The sequence below is a fragment of the Bubalus kerabau genome, chromosome 12, assembly GCF_029407905.1.
Source record: "Bubalus kerabau isolate K-KA32 ecotype Philippines breed swamp buffalo chromosome 12, PCC_UOA_SB_1v2, whole genome shotgun sequence".
NCBI lineage: Eukaryota > Metazoa > Chordata > Mammalia > Artiodactyla > Bovidae > Bubalus > Bubalus kerabau.
In genome coordinates this window covers 71,555,265-71,571,046 of record NC_073635.1, presented here as the reverse complement: position 1 = coordinate 71,571,046, position 15,782 = coordinate 71,555,265, and the positions used below count along the sequence as shown (strand labels likewise).

The 15,782-nt window shown below is 43.8% G+C and overlaps 1 protein-coding gene across 1 annotated transcript in view; it reads right to left on the bottom strand.

Annotated features, from left to right (window-relative positions):
• The window catches only part of LOC129624242 (ATP-binding cassette sub-family C member 4-like), a 194,663-nt gene that overhangs the window by 115,020 nt on the left and 63,861 nt on the right, over positions 1-15,782 (bottom strand). The window contains exons 12-13 of the mRNA XM_055541903.1: positions 10,526-10,620; positions 10,216-10,302 (exon numbers count right to left, since the gene is read on the bottom strand). Coding sequence (XP_055397878.1) covers positions 10,216-10,302; positions 10,526-10,620 — 182 coding nt within the window. The remainder of the gene's footprint in view (positions 1-10,215; positions 10,303-10,525; positions 10,621-15,782) is intronic.

Genomic DNA, 15,782 nt, shown 5'->3' with positions numbered 1-15,782 from the left:
AGGACAGAGACACAGGCTTGTAAACAATGAAGTTGGAACACACCCTCCCACCATGCACAAAAATAAACTCAAAATGGCTTAAAGACTTAATCATAATACATGACACCATAAAACTCCTAGAAGAGATTAGAGGCAATACATTCTCTGACATAAATTATACCAAGGTTTACTTAGATCAGTTTCCTAAGGCAATAAAAATATAAGTACAAATGGGGGCTCCTCTGGTGGCTCACTGGTAAAGAACCCATGTGCCAATTCAGAAGACATGGGTTTGACCCCTGGTTCAGGATGGTCCCACATGCGACAGAGCAACTAAGTCCACACACCACAACTACTGGGCTTGTGCTCTGGAGCCCAAGAGCCTCAACCACTGAGCCCACACACCCTAGAGCTGGTGCTCAGCAACAAGAGAAGCCACCTCAGTGAGAAGCCACTGCAACTAGAGAGTAGCCCCTGCTCATCACAAGTAGAAAGAAATCCCCACAGCAACAAAGAGCCAGCACACCATAAATAAATAAAATATTTTAAAATTTTAAAAAATGGAATCTAATCAAACTTACAAGCTTTTGCACAGCAAAGGAAACCATAAACACAATGAAGAGACAACCTACAGAATGGGAGAAAATATTTGCACTCTCCAATTGTGACCAACAAGGGCTTAATTTTCAAAATATACAAACAGCTCATACAACTCAACAACAACACCATCAACAACAACAACAACAACAACAACAACAAAAAACAATTAAACAATGGGCTGAAGAACTAAATAGACATTTCTCCAAAGGACATATACAGATAGCCAACAAACACATGAAAGGAAGCTCACCATTGTGAATTATTAGAGAACTGCAAATGAGAACTACAATGAGCCCTCAACTCACACCAATCAGGATGGCCATCATTAAAATAACAATGGCTGAGAAGTTGTGGAATAAAGGGAACCCTCCTACACTGAGGGTGGGGATAGAAATTGTTGCAGGCACTAAGGAAAACAGTATGGAGTTTCCTCAGAAAACTAAAAATAGAATTATCTTATAATCCAGTAATCCCACTTGTGGGCATATATCTGGAGGAAACTATAAATCAAAAAGACACATGTCCCCCTCTGTTCATAGCAGCACCATTCACAATAGCTGAAACATGGAAACAACCTAAATGTCCATCTACAAATGAGGGGCTAAAGGAAATGTGGTACATATAGACAAGGCAATACTACTCAGCCATAAAAGAAAAAAGAAAGAATTCCATTTGAAGAAACATGGATGGACTCTGAGTTTATCATACTAAGTGAAGTAAGTGAGAAAGAGAAAGAATAATAACATGTATCACTTATATGTGGAATCTAAAATATGGCAAAATGAACCTATCTACAAATCAGAAACAGACTCACAGACTAATGAACAGACTTGGGGTTGCATGGGTGGAGAGGGTGTAGGAGAGGGTTGGATTGGGAAATTGGGGTTCAGTTCAGTTTGGTCACTCAGTCATGCCCTACTCTGCGACTCCATGGACTGCAGCACGCCAGGCCTCCCTGTCCATCACCAATCCCCGGAGTTTACTCAAACTCATGTCTACCGTGTCAGTGATGCCATCCAACCATCTCATCCTATTGTCCCCTTAATCTCCCACCTTCAGTTTTCCCCAGCATTACGGTCTTTTCCAATGAGTCAGTTCTTCACATCAGGTGGCCAAAGTATTGGAGTTTCAGCTTTAGCATCAGTCCTTCCAATGAATATTTAGGACTGATCTCCTTTAGGATGGACTGGTTGGATCTCCTTGCAGTCCAAGGGACTCTCAAGAGTCTTCTCCAACACGACAGTTCAAAGTGTCAATTCTTCTGTGCTCAGCTTTCTTCACAGTCCAACTCTCACATTCATACATGACTACTGGAAAAACCATAGCTTTGACTAGATGGAGTTTTGTTGGTAAAGTAATGTCTCTGCTTTTTAATATGCTGTTATCAAATGCAAATTATTATTTGTAGAATGGATAAACAAGTTCCTACAGTATAGTGTAATGAACTATATTCAATACCCTAAGATAAACCATAATAGAATAGAGTATTAAAAAGTGTATATATGTCTATAACTGAGTCAATTTCTGTATAAAGAAATTAATGCAATACTGTAAATTAACTATATTTCAATAACAACCTTTTCTATAAGAAAGGACAGAGACACAGGGTTGCTCGAGGACAGAGGGGAGACCATGTGAGGATACAGCGTGGTGGCTACTGCCAGTGGGTGAGGAGAGCGTGCTCAGCAGAGAACAAAGATGCCCACGTGCTGAACTCCCAGCCTCAAGAACTGTGAGAAAATTAATTTCTATTCTTCAAGCAACCCCATCTGTGACAGTTTGCTATAGACTGAATGTTTCTGTCCTCGAAATTTATGCATTAAAACCTAATCCCCACTGCCGGGAGCCAGCACGGGAGTTCCTACCCATGACAAGGTCACGTGGGAGAGCCCTGACGAGCAAGGAGAGTCAGAGCTCAAGGGGGTCCCCCTGGATCTGCCTGAGCGTTACCCCAAAACCAGAATCTGTCTGTTTTATTATTTTATGACTTTCACCAACTCCTCTGACATTAACAGGGGGCTATCCCCGACCACTTTTCTCTGAAGGAAATCAACTTAAAGCTCTAGTTAATTAGCCTCCTGGGCATAATAGGAGTGTTTCAATCCAAACCCCTCAGATGATTTTCTAACTTGCCTGACAGGTTTACCCGGCCTCCTATAGCTACGCATACGATTGTTTACAGCCTCCCAACCGCGAGAGGCATGGGAAGCTTAAGATATTCAACTAGTATAGAGCCTCTCAGAGAGTTAGAAATTGTTAGAATAGAACTAGTAGAAGATTTCATTGTTGGGCCAATGCTTGCTGCCAAGTTTCCACATCCCCTGTATTGTATCCTTGGAAGTGTATTAATTAATATAGTTGGTATATAGAAAAAATAAGTAGTGGCCTTGGTGTTAACAACTTTAGACCCTTAAGGTAATAAATTATTTCCTTTGTTGTAAGCCCACTGCACCTTTGCCCTATAGGAATGCAACTTTATCTAACACCTTTGGAGTATGGTGCCAAACTTTAAAATAATTTCTCTTAGAGAAAATAAGTCTTATGGTTGACAAACCTTTATCAGAGTCATAAAAGGTTAACAGGCCTTCTGGCCAGAAAGATGATGTAAATCACCTAAACCATTTGTATATGATAAGTTTGCAGAAAAGAAAGCCTGGTCTCAATAAGGATCAAAGACTACTGACTTTGCAAGATTTTACACCCCCTATTATCCTCTATGCACAACTTAAGGTATATAAGCTCCCTTTGAAAATAAAGCTACAGGCCTTGCTCAAAGCTTGGTCTCCCCGTGTTGTTCTTTCTTGCTTCCTTTTCTCTCCTTTTCTTCTCTGTTCTTCCTTCAGGGTGACTGATTGGAGCGTGGGGGCTCTCTGAGACCACTTACTTGCCTGGGCTTCTAAGACCCACTCGAGAAGGTGCCTAAGGTTGGGCACCCTCTGCTATTCAAGAGGGTGCCTGCGGCCTCCATGGTCAGAGCAAACCTGATGTCACAGGTTTTATTGGCTTTCTTTGTAAACCAGTTAGTTCACCTCTGTCTTTTTCCTTTTATCTATCCTTTAATTGCCAACGCCATCCTCCTGAGGGAATCCCTGGATCCAACTAGGGCTGGACCCCGGTAAGTAGCACCCGAACAGGGACCCCAGTAAGATAAGCCCCCAATTGTGCAGTTTTCAGACGGCTAGGACCCCATTCAGGGTGCCTGGGACCCCCCTGCAGAAAATAGGTAGGGTGAGAAGGAGTGGGAAGTAGTGGAATCTTTTCAAAGGGAAAAGTAGAAAAGATAGTAGATTTTCTGACACGGGTAACAATGCAACTAAAGAACAGCAACACTTTATACAAGTAATCTTAAAACTGTTAAAAATATTCTCAAAAAAAAAAAAAAAAAAAAAGAGGGAGACTGTGCTCTACCTCCTGAGGATAGAGAAAGATCTAAAGATAGAGAAAGAGCTAAAGAGTGAAAAGAAAGAGAAGGGTAACGAGAAAGGAAGGGGGAGATAAAAGTGAGAAAGGCAGGGAGAGAGGGAGAGAGAGAGAGAGAGACAGTAAGAAGGAAGAAGGGAGAATGAAAGAGGGAAACAGGAAGGAAATGATAGAAAGTGAAAGAGAAGAGAAGAGGAAGGAAAGAAGATAGAGTGAGGGAAGGAAAACTAGGGAAAGATTGAAAGAGAGGAAGGAAGAAAGAATCAGCAGAAGAGAGAGGAGAGGACTTACAGGACACTGCGGCCAGGCGCCCTGGTGAGCTCCCTCCCCCTCTGCACAAACCTTTAAACATTATCCACCACTTTCTGATTTAAGGCGATCACCACTGCCTCCGTTTGCGCCTCCCAGGGCCCAGGAGTTCCCCACTTTGCCCCCAAAGCCTCTCAAAGCATTGCCTAAGCCTGAGAAAGATAAAAAGTTTTTTGAACAAAGGAGCTTTTAAAACAGACACGTGAACAAGATGCAGAGCATGCTCTTTGGAGAAAACCCCCTCGGAGGTGAGGGGGTGGGGCTCACCCAGGCTAGGAGAAAAGCGGAACCGTAAGGGGATTTAGCAACAATATTAACCCCTGACGTTCCGGTTACTCCAATTCCAATGGGAGTGGCTGGCCCCCTACCTGCGGGCATTGTAAGATTTGTGCTGGGGTGTAGCTTGCTTTCTTTCCAAGAAATTTTGGTGGTGCATGGTATAGTAGATTCTGGTTATCTTGGGAAAATTAAAGTTTTGATCTCACTGCCTACCAAAACTGTGCAAATTAATAAAGGTCAAAGAGTAACACAGCTTTTGCTTTTACCTTATTATCAGACAGGAAAAAACTTGACTTCTCAAGCTAGGAGCCACAAAGCATTTGGATCTAGTGATCCAGCCTTTTGGGTGCAGGAAATTACAGCTCCAAGGGTTTAAAAAAAATCTTTTAATTCAAGGAAATAAAATGTCAAGGCTGAGTTATGAGCAGTTATTTAGGCTTTTCAACATTTAAGAGACCACACCTTCAATCTTTTGACTGACTCCCGATATATTGTAGGGTTGTTGCCTCATATTGAGACTGCTAATATTCCGGAAAATAAAACTACTATCTTCTCCTTGTTATCTGATTTACAAAAAGAGATTAAACACAGAGATAAAAAATATTTTGTGGGACATAGAGCCCATTCTGGCGTGTCTGGCCCTTTATATGAAGGAAATGCTTTGACAGATGCATTGACTAAAGTAATTGCTTTAAACTTACATAAAAAGATTGATAAGGCCAAAAATTCTCACAAAATTCACCATCAAAATGCAACTGGTTTAAGGTATAAGTTTCATATCCCTAGGGAAACAGCTAGACAAATAGTTAAGTTATGTCCAAATTGTAATTAATCATTTAAATGTAAACACAGAGGCAGACTACAATGATGAGACACTAGATTCCTGAATTACAGGCTACGATTCGGCCCACAGTCAAGTGAAAAGACCTCCTTACCAGAAAGTAAAAAAGGCCAGATGTGTTGCTAACTTGTGAGCGAGGGTATGCTTGTATTTTTCTACAGGATGCAGATTCGCCAATTTGGATCCCAGACAGACTAATTCATCATGTCACAATCCCCCAGAGACCAGGTCCGCTGCACACGCACTTGCTCGCTCGCTCCCCCGCCCTAGCCAGCTCTCGCCTCCATGCCACCTGCCGCACCCCGCACCCTCCTCGCTGCACCCGGTGACCTAGAGCAAAAAAGTTTGTGCAGTGAGTGAGGGCTGGAGAGGAAAGCATGCCCACAGAGTGCCATCCAGACCAGTGCGGCCCCGCCAGCAAGACGGGAATGCCCCGAGCCCATGCAGCAGCAAGCCCGAGTCCACGACCCCCGCCCCTCCGCCCACCATAGGCGCCTTGGCCCACAGCCCACCGTTCGCATTCTGCCTCCTGCTTCTGGGCACACTGCTCCCCCAGGTGGACACCTGCAGCTGCTCACCGGTGCACCCACAACAGGCGTTTTACAATGCAGACACAGTGATCATGGCCAAAGTGGTCAGTAAGAAAGAGGTGGACCTAATATAGTAACTTGTGAACCATGTATGCTTTCATCTTGTTTAAACCCTCAATATGTTTGCTCTTTTGTGGTGTTGCAACGCCCACCCTATCTTATGGTGCCTGTAACTATAACCACACATTGGTATGATAATTATGGTCTTGATGTATTACAACAACTACAAGATTTAATGTGGTCATGACGGTTTGTGGGTTTACTTATCCTGGGAATAGCAGCTTTAATAACCACAATTACTTCTGTTACTGTGGCAGCAATATCATTGACTCAACAAGTCCATACTGCTCAATATGTTGATACTATGTCCAAAAATGTTTCTTTAACATTAGCAACACAGGAAGCTATAAATAGGGAGCTAGAAATGAGGATAGATGCCTAGAGGAAGCAGTAATGCATATTGGAACTGAATTGCAGGCTTTAAAAGTGAGATTGGCACTGTCCTGTCATGCTGACTACTGGTGGATATGTGTAACACCCCTAAAAGTAAACGAGACAGATTATGACTTGGAAAAAATTAAAAACCATATTTCAGGTGTCTGGAACAGCTCTGACATTGGTTTAGATTTAGGGAAACTTCATAATCAAATAACAACCATGAAACACTCTATGGAAGAAGTCATTTGCTACTCCTACTGCCACAGGAGTAGCAAATGACTTCTTCCATACATTCTCTAACTTTGTTTCAGGAAAGAACTCTGTGTCTACTATTTTTAGCTATGCTGCTGTGGCTGATCTAATTCTGCTTCTCATAATTATTCTTCCTTATATTGTCAGAATTCTCCTACAGAGCACTCAGAAGCTCACAACTGAATTGCATCAGGCTGTCTTAAGAAATAAAAAAGTGGGAGATGCCAGGAACCAGCACGGGAGTACCCACCCATGACAAGGTCATTTGAGAGAGCCCTGATGGGCAAGGCGAGTCAGAGCTACAGCCCCCCCACCCCCCCCCCCCACCCCCAGATCTGCCTGAGCATCTACCCCAAAACCATAATCTGTCTGCTTTATTATTTTATGACTTTCACCAACTCCTCTGACATTAACAGGGGGCTATCCCCGACCACTTTTCTCTGAAGGAAATCAACTTAAAGCTCTAGTTAATTAGCCTCCTGGGCATAATAGGAGTGTTTCAATCCAAACCCCTCAGATGATTTTCTAACTTGCCTGACAGGTTTACCCGGCCTCCTATAGCTACGCATACGATTGTTTACAGCCTCCCAACCGCGAGAGGCATGGGAAGCTTAAGATATTCAACTAGTATAGAGCCTCTCAGAGAGTTAGAAATTGTTAGAATAGAACTAGTAGAAGATTTCATTGTTGGGCCAATGCTTGCTGCCAAGTTTCCACATCCCCTGTATTGTATCCTTGGAAGTGTATTAATTAATATAGTTGGTATATAGAAAAAATAAGTAGTGGCCTTGGTGTTAACAACTTTAGACCCTTAAGGTAATAAATTATTTCCTTTGTTGTAAGCCCACTGCACCTTTGCCCTATAGGAATGCAACTTTATCTAACACCTTTGGAGTATGGTGCCAAACTTTAAAATAATTTCTCTTAGAGAAAATAAGTCTTATGGTTGACAAACCTTTATCAGAGTCATAAAAGGTTAACAGGCCTTCTGGCCAGAAGATGATGTAAATCACCTAAACCATTTGTATGTGATAAGTTTGCAGAAAAGAAAGCCTGGTCTCAATAAGGATCAAAGACTACTGACTTTGCAAGATTTTACACCCCCTATTATCCTCTATGCACAACTTAAGGTATATAAGCTCCCTTTGAAAATAAAGCTACAGGCCTTGCTCAAAGCTTGGTCTCCCCGTGTTGTTCTTTCTTGCTTCCTTTTCTCTCCTTTTCTTCTCTGTTCTTCCTTCAGGGTGACTGATTGGAGCGTGGGGGCTCTCTGAGACCACTTACTTGCCTGGGCTTCTAAGACCCACCTGAGAAGGTGCCTAAGGTGGGGCACCCTCCGCTATTCAAGAGGGCGCCTGCGGCCTCCGTGGTCAGAGCAAACCTGACGTCATAGGTTTTATTGTCTTTCTGTGTAAACCAGTTAGTTCACCTCTGTCTTTTTCCTTTTATCTATCCTTTTATCGTCAATGCCGTGGTCCCGAGGGAATCCCTGGATCCAACTGGGGCTGGACCCCGGTACCCCACTGTATTGGTATTAGGAGGTGTGGCCATCAGGAGGTGATCAGGTCATGATGGTGGAGCCTCCATAAAAGGGATTAGTGTCCTGATGAAAGGAACTACATGACTCCCTCACCCTTCCACCATGTGAGGATGCAGGAATCAGACCCTCACCAGATGCTGAATCTGTCAGCACCCTAACTTGGAATTTCTCAGCCTCCAGAACTGAGAGAGATAAACTTCTGTTATTTCTAAGATGCCTAGCTCTGATTCCTGTGAGAGCAGCCTGGATGGACACAGTCCTAGAAACTAACAGAGAACCTGACAGCGAGAATTTCCAATCAGCTTCTCTCTGCTGAACACCCTGCCTCCTCCAGGCAAGGACATATCTGCTGTCCTCCTCACAGCCCTGCTTCCTCCTCCCTCCACACCTGAACTTCTACTCTTCCTTCAGCAAAGGACTGGGTCCTCTTTTCAGTCTCCACACACCCACCCAGCCTGAAGGCCCCAGGGCACTTCCCGCCCAGCCCCGGGTACAGGGAGCTTTCCAACTTCAGTGAAATCTTCCAGCTGACACTTCTGCTTCCACTTAGCATTTCCTATCCTGCATCAAAACCTCTAAACCTTGACTCTTCTGACCTTTCCCCAGGCATCTGCCTTAACAAGCTCCACATAGAGACAGGTTGCTCAGAGGCAGGAAAGAGAGCTGGGTGTACTAGTCTCCCTTATTCTGCCCAGTGTGGTCCTTCCCCTCTGCTGGCTCACCATCCTCCTTGTAAACTAAGAGATTTCATGCAATAACATCTGTAAGGGCATTGATCTCAGTGTATACAGCAGGGTGTTGATCAGCACAGCTGGAAGGCTCATTGGCTCATTGGCTTTACAAGGTGAACAACAGCAAGGGAACTAGCCATGGGGCAAAACTTGGAGGTTGCTTCAGAAAAAGCGAGTTTATGAGACTTTTGAAGAGACCAGTCTAGACTCCACCAGAGGCCTCAGTCAGCATGTGTTAGGCATCAGAGCTGTTCTCCTTCAGGACTTCTGTGGCCAAGAAAGAGCCACTGACAACAAATTCCAGATACAAAGTGAGAGTCAGGACTTCAGCCAACATACCGAGTTTCAAATTCAAGGTAGCCCTACATGTGGGCCTAAGTATTAATTCTAGTAAGGATCCATGAAACAGTGTTAAATAATTGAGTCATACTCAGATGTGAAATACATCATTTATAAATTCTAGACTCTATTCCTGCTGCTGCTGCTAAGTCACTTCACTCGTGTCCGACTCTGTGCGACCCCAGAAATGGCAGCCCACCAGGCTCCCCTGTCCCTGGGATTCTCCAGGCAAGAACACTGGAGTGGCTTGCCATTTCCTTCTCCAATGCATGAAAGTGAAAAGTGAAAGTGAAGTCACTCAGTCGTGTCCGACTCTTAGCGACCCCATGGACTGCAGCCTACCAGACTCCTCCATCCATGGGATTTTCCAGGCAAGAGTACTGGAGTGGGGTGCCATTGCCTTCTCCGAGACTCTATTAAGTATTTCCAAACCAAAAGAATATGCATAAACCGATAGTCTTTCCATGGAAGCCCTATGTCAGTACTGAAAAATTTACTTAAAACGTGCCTTCAACAAATGATGGAGAAAGAGAACTGGCAACCAGTTACCAGGTTCCCTAGGCCTACTCTCTGATTTAAAAACTTTACATCCTTCTTATCCCTGGGGTCTGGATCCATCAACTGCAAGTCGTGGAGGAATCTGCCATCTATCCCTGACTTCCTAAAGCACTGGCCCCCACACACTGGAAGCACCTTCTGTATTTTCCTGTCCTGACCTCATCACAATGCAAAATTTCTCTATGATGGACCTTCTGTGGAGGGAAGAGAGGGGAGGGAGGGACACCAGGGCAGAATGAGCTGAGTCTCCTGAAGCACAAAGGCTTTCCTGAGCTCTCTTCCCTGATCTCTACAGGGTTCCTGGAAAGAAGAAATGATATAAAACAGGCACAAACTCACTGTTGGAACAAGTGTCTGCTGACTCCTGCATCCACTGCGCTGAGTGGATCGTCCAGGAGGTAGATGTCTGCATCCTGATACACGGCTCTAGAAAATGAAGAGAGACGTCAGGAGAGGACACTACACACTCCCTGGGTCTTATCTCTGAATCATGACGGTGTCCAACAATTCCAGGTTCCTTCCAGGAGCTCAGGGAAAGGACCAAGACCCTACTTCACACAGACCCACTTAGTAAGCAGGGTCTGCGTGCTCATGTCCACAAGGAGTTGCAGAGGAGGAGGGGCAGGATGACAACTGAAACCCCATTTACCTGGCAAGGCTGACCCGGGCTTTCTGCCCTTCACTCAGTGGGGTTTCTCCATCTCCTGTCACAGTTAGATCTCCATCCTGCAGAAGCTTCAAATCCTGTATGGATACAGAAAAGGGAAAAAAGAAACATGGATGGACCTGGAATGTGTTCTCCTCCTGCCATCCTAACCATCTTGTTGTTGTTACTGCTCAGTTGCTAAGTTTCGTCCAACTCTAGCATCTAACCATTTAGCATCATTTCTTTATACAAGTATTTAATCAACAATGGGCTTACCTTGTGGCTCAGCTGGTAAAGAATCTGCCTGCAATGTGGGAGACCTGGGTTTCTTCCCTGGGTTGGGAATATCCCTGGAGAAGGGAACAGCTATCCTCTCCAGCACTCTGGCCTGGAGAATTCCATGGACTGGATAGTCCATGGATTCGAAAACAAGTGAGCCACTTTCACTGTCATTTGATCAACCACAATGATCAAATTGCATAGTGATGAAATTGTAACTCTGAACATTAAATACCAAACCTCTCAGGCTTTTCATCGGTTTTTGCTCTGTAGCTTTTCACAGAATTTATGCATTTGACCATTTTAACAGATATTTATTGAGGACTGACTATACACCAGGCATTGTTCTGGGTACAGGGAATTCAGCCATGAGGAAACAAAGTCCCAGCATTTCTTTCCAAGATGGGAGATGATGATACTGAAAATTAACCTGAATACAATTACTAAGGATTTGAAGGAAAAGGAATCTGCTTAGAAGGATGAAGAGTAGAGGAGGGAAGTCCGCACTGGGGTGTGAGGGCTCTTCTCAGAGAGGGATGAGTAGATCTGGGTTGTGGGGAGCACTCAGGCAGACCTCTGGCTGCTCCTCACAGAGGGAGGGGCGGGTGCAGGGGCCACAGGGAGATGCCCAAGGGGTTCAGGACAAGGAGGCAGGAGAGCAGAGTGAGAATGAGGGGAGTGAGGCCAGAGACAGAGCAGGAGGAGCCTGTGTCACTCCAGTAAGAGGGGGAGGGGGAGGGGAGGTCTGACATGTTCTAATGTTTTCAAGGAATCACTCCTGTGCTTTGCACAAAACAGACAGTAAGCTTGGAATTGTGAGGGTGGATACAAGTGAGGAGGCTACTGGAATAATCTAGGTGAGACATGACGGTGACCAGGACCAGAGTATGAGCAGCAGGAAGGGAGAGATTGGATCACACTCCAGACACATTTGGAAGGTGGAGTTTGTAAGGCCTGCTGATGGGATGGGTGTGGGAATGAGAGAAGAGGAGGACAGTGGTGTCTGGGATATGAGGAAGGAGAAGGACAGGGTCTCCATTTACAGAGTTGGGGAAGATGGTAGAGGCAAGTTTAGGAGACTCTGCTTGTGGACAAGCTGAGATGACCTCTCAGTGACATCATGTTACAGCTGGACATGCTGGAGACACAAGTGTCAGAGCTGGTGTCCCTGGCTGGTGAAGGTACAGGACTTGTTCTACCTTAAATTACCAGTTTTGCTGCTCTTGGCCTCTGTTTCCCATATCCAGAGCAGGGATAACACCTAACCCATATCTTTATAGTGATACTTAATGCAAGTCATAGAGTGACAGACAAGGTCTGTACAAGAAATGGGAACAGAAAGAACAAGCTGGGCAGGGAAACCAATGGGACAGAAACAGTGTGCTCAAGGAACATTGAAAAGATCAGCTGGACAAAGTAGATACTTGCTGATGGAAGCAGGAAAAACTCAAAGTTAAGAAAGAAGTTTTGTCTTGAGGGTCTTGGAATCTATCAGAAGTTATATTTGTATACTATTTAAGAAGTAAATAGACAAACTGGTTTTTTTCTCCCCAGAGTATCTGGGGAAATATAACAAATGGACAAAAAGAACATACTCAAAATGACAAGATAACAATCAGGTTTAACTTACACAGTTATTATATTAGAAATCTTTACTTTGATTGCCTATAATTATCACTGGACAGATGCTGCCATAGACAAGTAGAGCCTACAGGGAATTTATTTCCTACTAAACCCCTCAGGCATCAACCTAGGATGCATAGCAGTATCTTTCTGCAGATGACACCCTTACTTCTCTGTCTCTACTTTGGCAAATTTGAGGAGAAAGCAAGTGGCACACTGGAGTCTGTATGATAAACAAGTCCTCTGATCTCCCTAAGTCTCATTTTCCTCTTCTGCAGAATGTGCTGCAGAAACAGGAATCACTGAACTCAAGGATGTTATGGGGATCAAAAGAAGTGTATGAACACCTTTCATAACTCGAAAAAGGACAGTAATTGACTGTCACTTGCTACTGGAGACTGATGCCTATTTTCTCATCAAACCAACAGTGGAGCCCCATACATAGTATGGATCACAATATGCAAAGCACATGACCAAAAGAAGGAGACTGTCTCCATCATAACCCACAGTGACAGCCACAGGCACACAGGCACACAGGCACACAGGTTCCCCACTCACTCAAAGCTTAACTGGGGTACATCCAATGAAAGGCAGCAATTGCTCTCTCATGAAAATTCATCATTATTTCACCTTCTTTCTTTGTTGAGCTCAGAAGTTAATACCATCCCTTGCTTTGGCTTTCAAGAATAACAATGAGGCATTTTAACATAGGTTCTCAGCCCTACACACACACATATACACATACAATTACTAGACGGCCATTTCACTGTTGAAGTCCTTGCAAGCTGCTTCACTTAGCTTTCATGCTTTGATTTTACATTATTTTGTTTTGTTTCTCAAAAGAGTAACATGTCATAGCATAGCAATCTTAACCATGTTTTAGAAAAGGCACTTAAACCCACTCTTTCATTTTGCACAGTTAGGGCACAAGAAACAGGCTCTTTCTCTCTGAGTCTGGGGGTAGGAGTTCAAGTATGTTGCTGACTCTGCAAATTACTCATGGACAAGCCTCAGGTAGGCAAAACATTTCAGAGGGTGTGAAGTAAAATCAAATTCAGACTAATTTCCCAGGAAACACTTTTTGATTAGGTTAAAGGGGAAAGCCTGACCTGAACATATATTACAATTCCTTCCAGTGATAGGAAGGTGTTCTTATTCACATTAGTTTTGTCAAAGTTAAATTTCACCAATTCTTACTGAAGAGCAGACACACACGCTAGAGGCAAACTAGGAATTGCTGACGCTGGTTTGATGCCATCCATCCGGAAGCACATCAAGGGCCCTTCAGCGATGGTGGAGACTTACAGTAGAAGCACCACAGAGCAGACTGCTGAAATGATTAATGTGGGCTGGACCTGAGGACCTGGCAGAGGAGGGCTGGACTTGAGAGTCAAGCAGCAGGAGCCCTGCCTTCCTTTACAGCTTTTCTTTCATGTGGAATTGTCCCTCCTCTCACACCTGTCAATATCCTGCCCATCCTCTGAAAGACAGTCCTAGCCTCTTCCTCACAGTATAAAAAAATATTCAGACTGAAAAGACCACAGCAGTAGCTCTTTAATGCTACTATTCATGGATGTGTGTAATCCATGAGAATAACATGCCTTTTAATCAGTATTTATATTTTTCTTGTAATTTTTGCCAAATTACATTCTCCTATAAAGTAAGTTCAGTTTTCATTTATTCACTAATTTCATCTAAATCCCAAGGTGGAGTTAAATGTTTCACCTTGCCATTTTCTGTAAAACTCAGTGCCATTTCTGAAACCATCTCTCCCCCAATGAAATGAGGCAGTATTAAGAAGAAATTTTAAAGGATTCTATTTTCTATAAGTAATAAGTTACAAATCAAAATCAAGTGGAAAGGAAAGCCTGGAGACTAAAATGGACTGAAGAGGTACCAACAAAGTGCAGGGGGCAGATCTCACATGGAATCTGATTCAACCACTGCTGAAGGAGATCTCAGTGAGATGATAGCGTTAAGATCTCAGTGAGATGATGAGAAAGTTGATGATATTCAGGAATTTGGGTAAATTTTCAGGTGAAATAATGTGGTAAGCCTTTTTCCAAAGGGTTTCCTATCTTTTAGAGAAAACTAATGAAATGTTTGCACTTCTCTTGGGTCATGCAGGAGACCTGGGTTTGATCCCTGGGTTGGGAAGATCCCCTGGAGAAGGGAAAGGCTACCCACTCCAGTACTCTGGCCAGGAGAATTCCATGAACTGTTTAGTCCATGGGATCGCAAAGAGTCGGACACGACTGAATAACTTTCACTTTCAATGAAATATTTACAGATGAACTAATCTGAGGTCTCTGACCTACTCCAGAATAATCTGGGGTGGGGGTGGGGCTGGCAGAGGGCAGGGGTGGAGATGCAACAAGACTGGCCAACAGCTGATCCTGGTTGGAGCTGGGGATGGGTACATGAGGGTTCATTACACTGTGTTATTTTTACAAATGTTTGTTTTTGTTGTTCAGTCTCCAATTCGTGTCTGACTGTTTATGACCCCATGGATTGCACCATGCCAGGCCTCTCTGTCACTATCTCCCAGAGTCTGCCCAAGTTCATGAACACTGAATTGATGATGCCATCCAACCATCTCTGTCACGCCCTTCTCCTCCTGCCCTCAGTCTTTCCCAGTATCAGGGCCTTTTCCAGTGAGTCAGTTGTTCATATCAGGTAGCCAAAGTATTGGAGCTTCAGCTTCAGCATCAGTCTTTCCAATGAATATTCAGAGTTGATTTCCTTTAGGATTGACTGATTGGATCTCCTTGCAGTCCAGTGGACTCTCAAGAGTCTTCTCTAGCACCACATTCCAAAGACATCAATTCTTCAGTGTTCTGCCTTCTTTATGGTCCTATTCTAACATGCATACATAATTACTGGAAAGTAAGCTTTGACTACATGGACCTATGTTGGCAATGTGATGTCTCTGCTTTTTAATACACTAAGTTTGTAATAGCTCTCCTTCCAAGAAGCAACTGTCTTTTCAAATTTCAATTTCAAAGCATCAATTTGTCTTTCAATTTGATGCTGCAGTCACCATCCACAGTGATTTTAGAGCCCAAGAAGAATAACTCTGTCACTGCTTCCACCTTTTCTCCCTCTATTTGCCATGAGGTGATGGGACCAGAGATGGGAATACCAGACCACCTGACCTGCCTCTTGAGAAACCTGTATGCAGGTCAGGAAGCAACAGTTAAAACTGGACATGGAACAACAGACTGGTCCCAAATAGGAAAAGGAGTACATCAAGGCTGTATATTATCACCCTGCTTATTGAACTTATATGCAAAGTACATCATGAGAAACGTTGGACTGGAAGAAACACAAGCTGGAATCAAGATTGCCAGGAGAAATA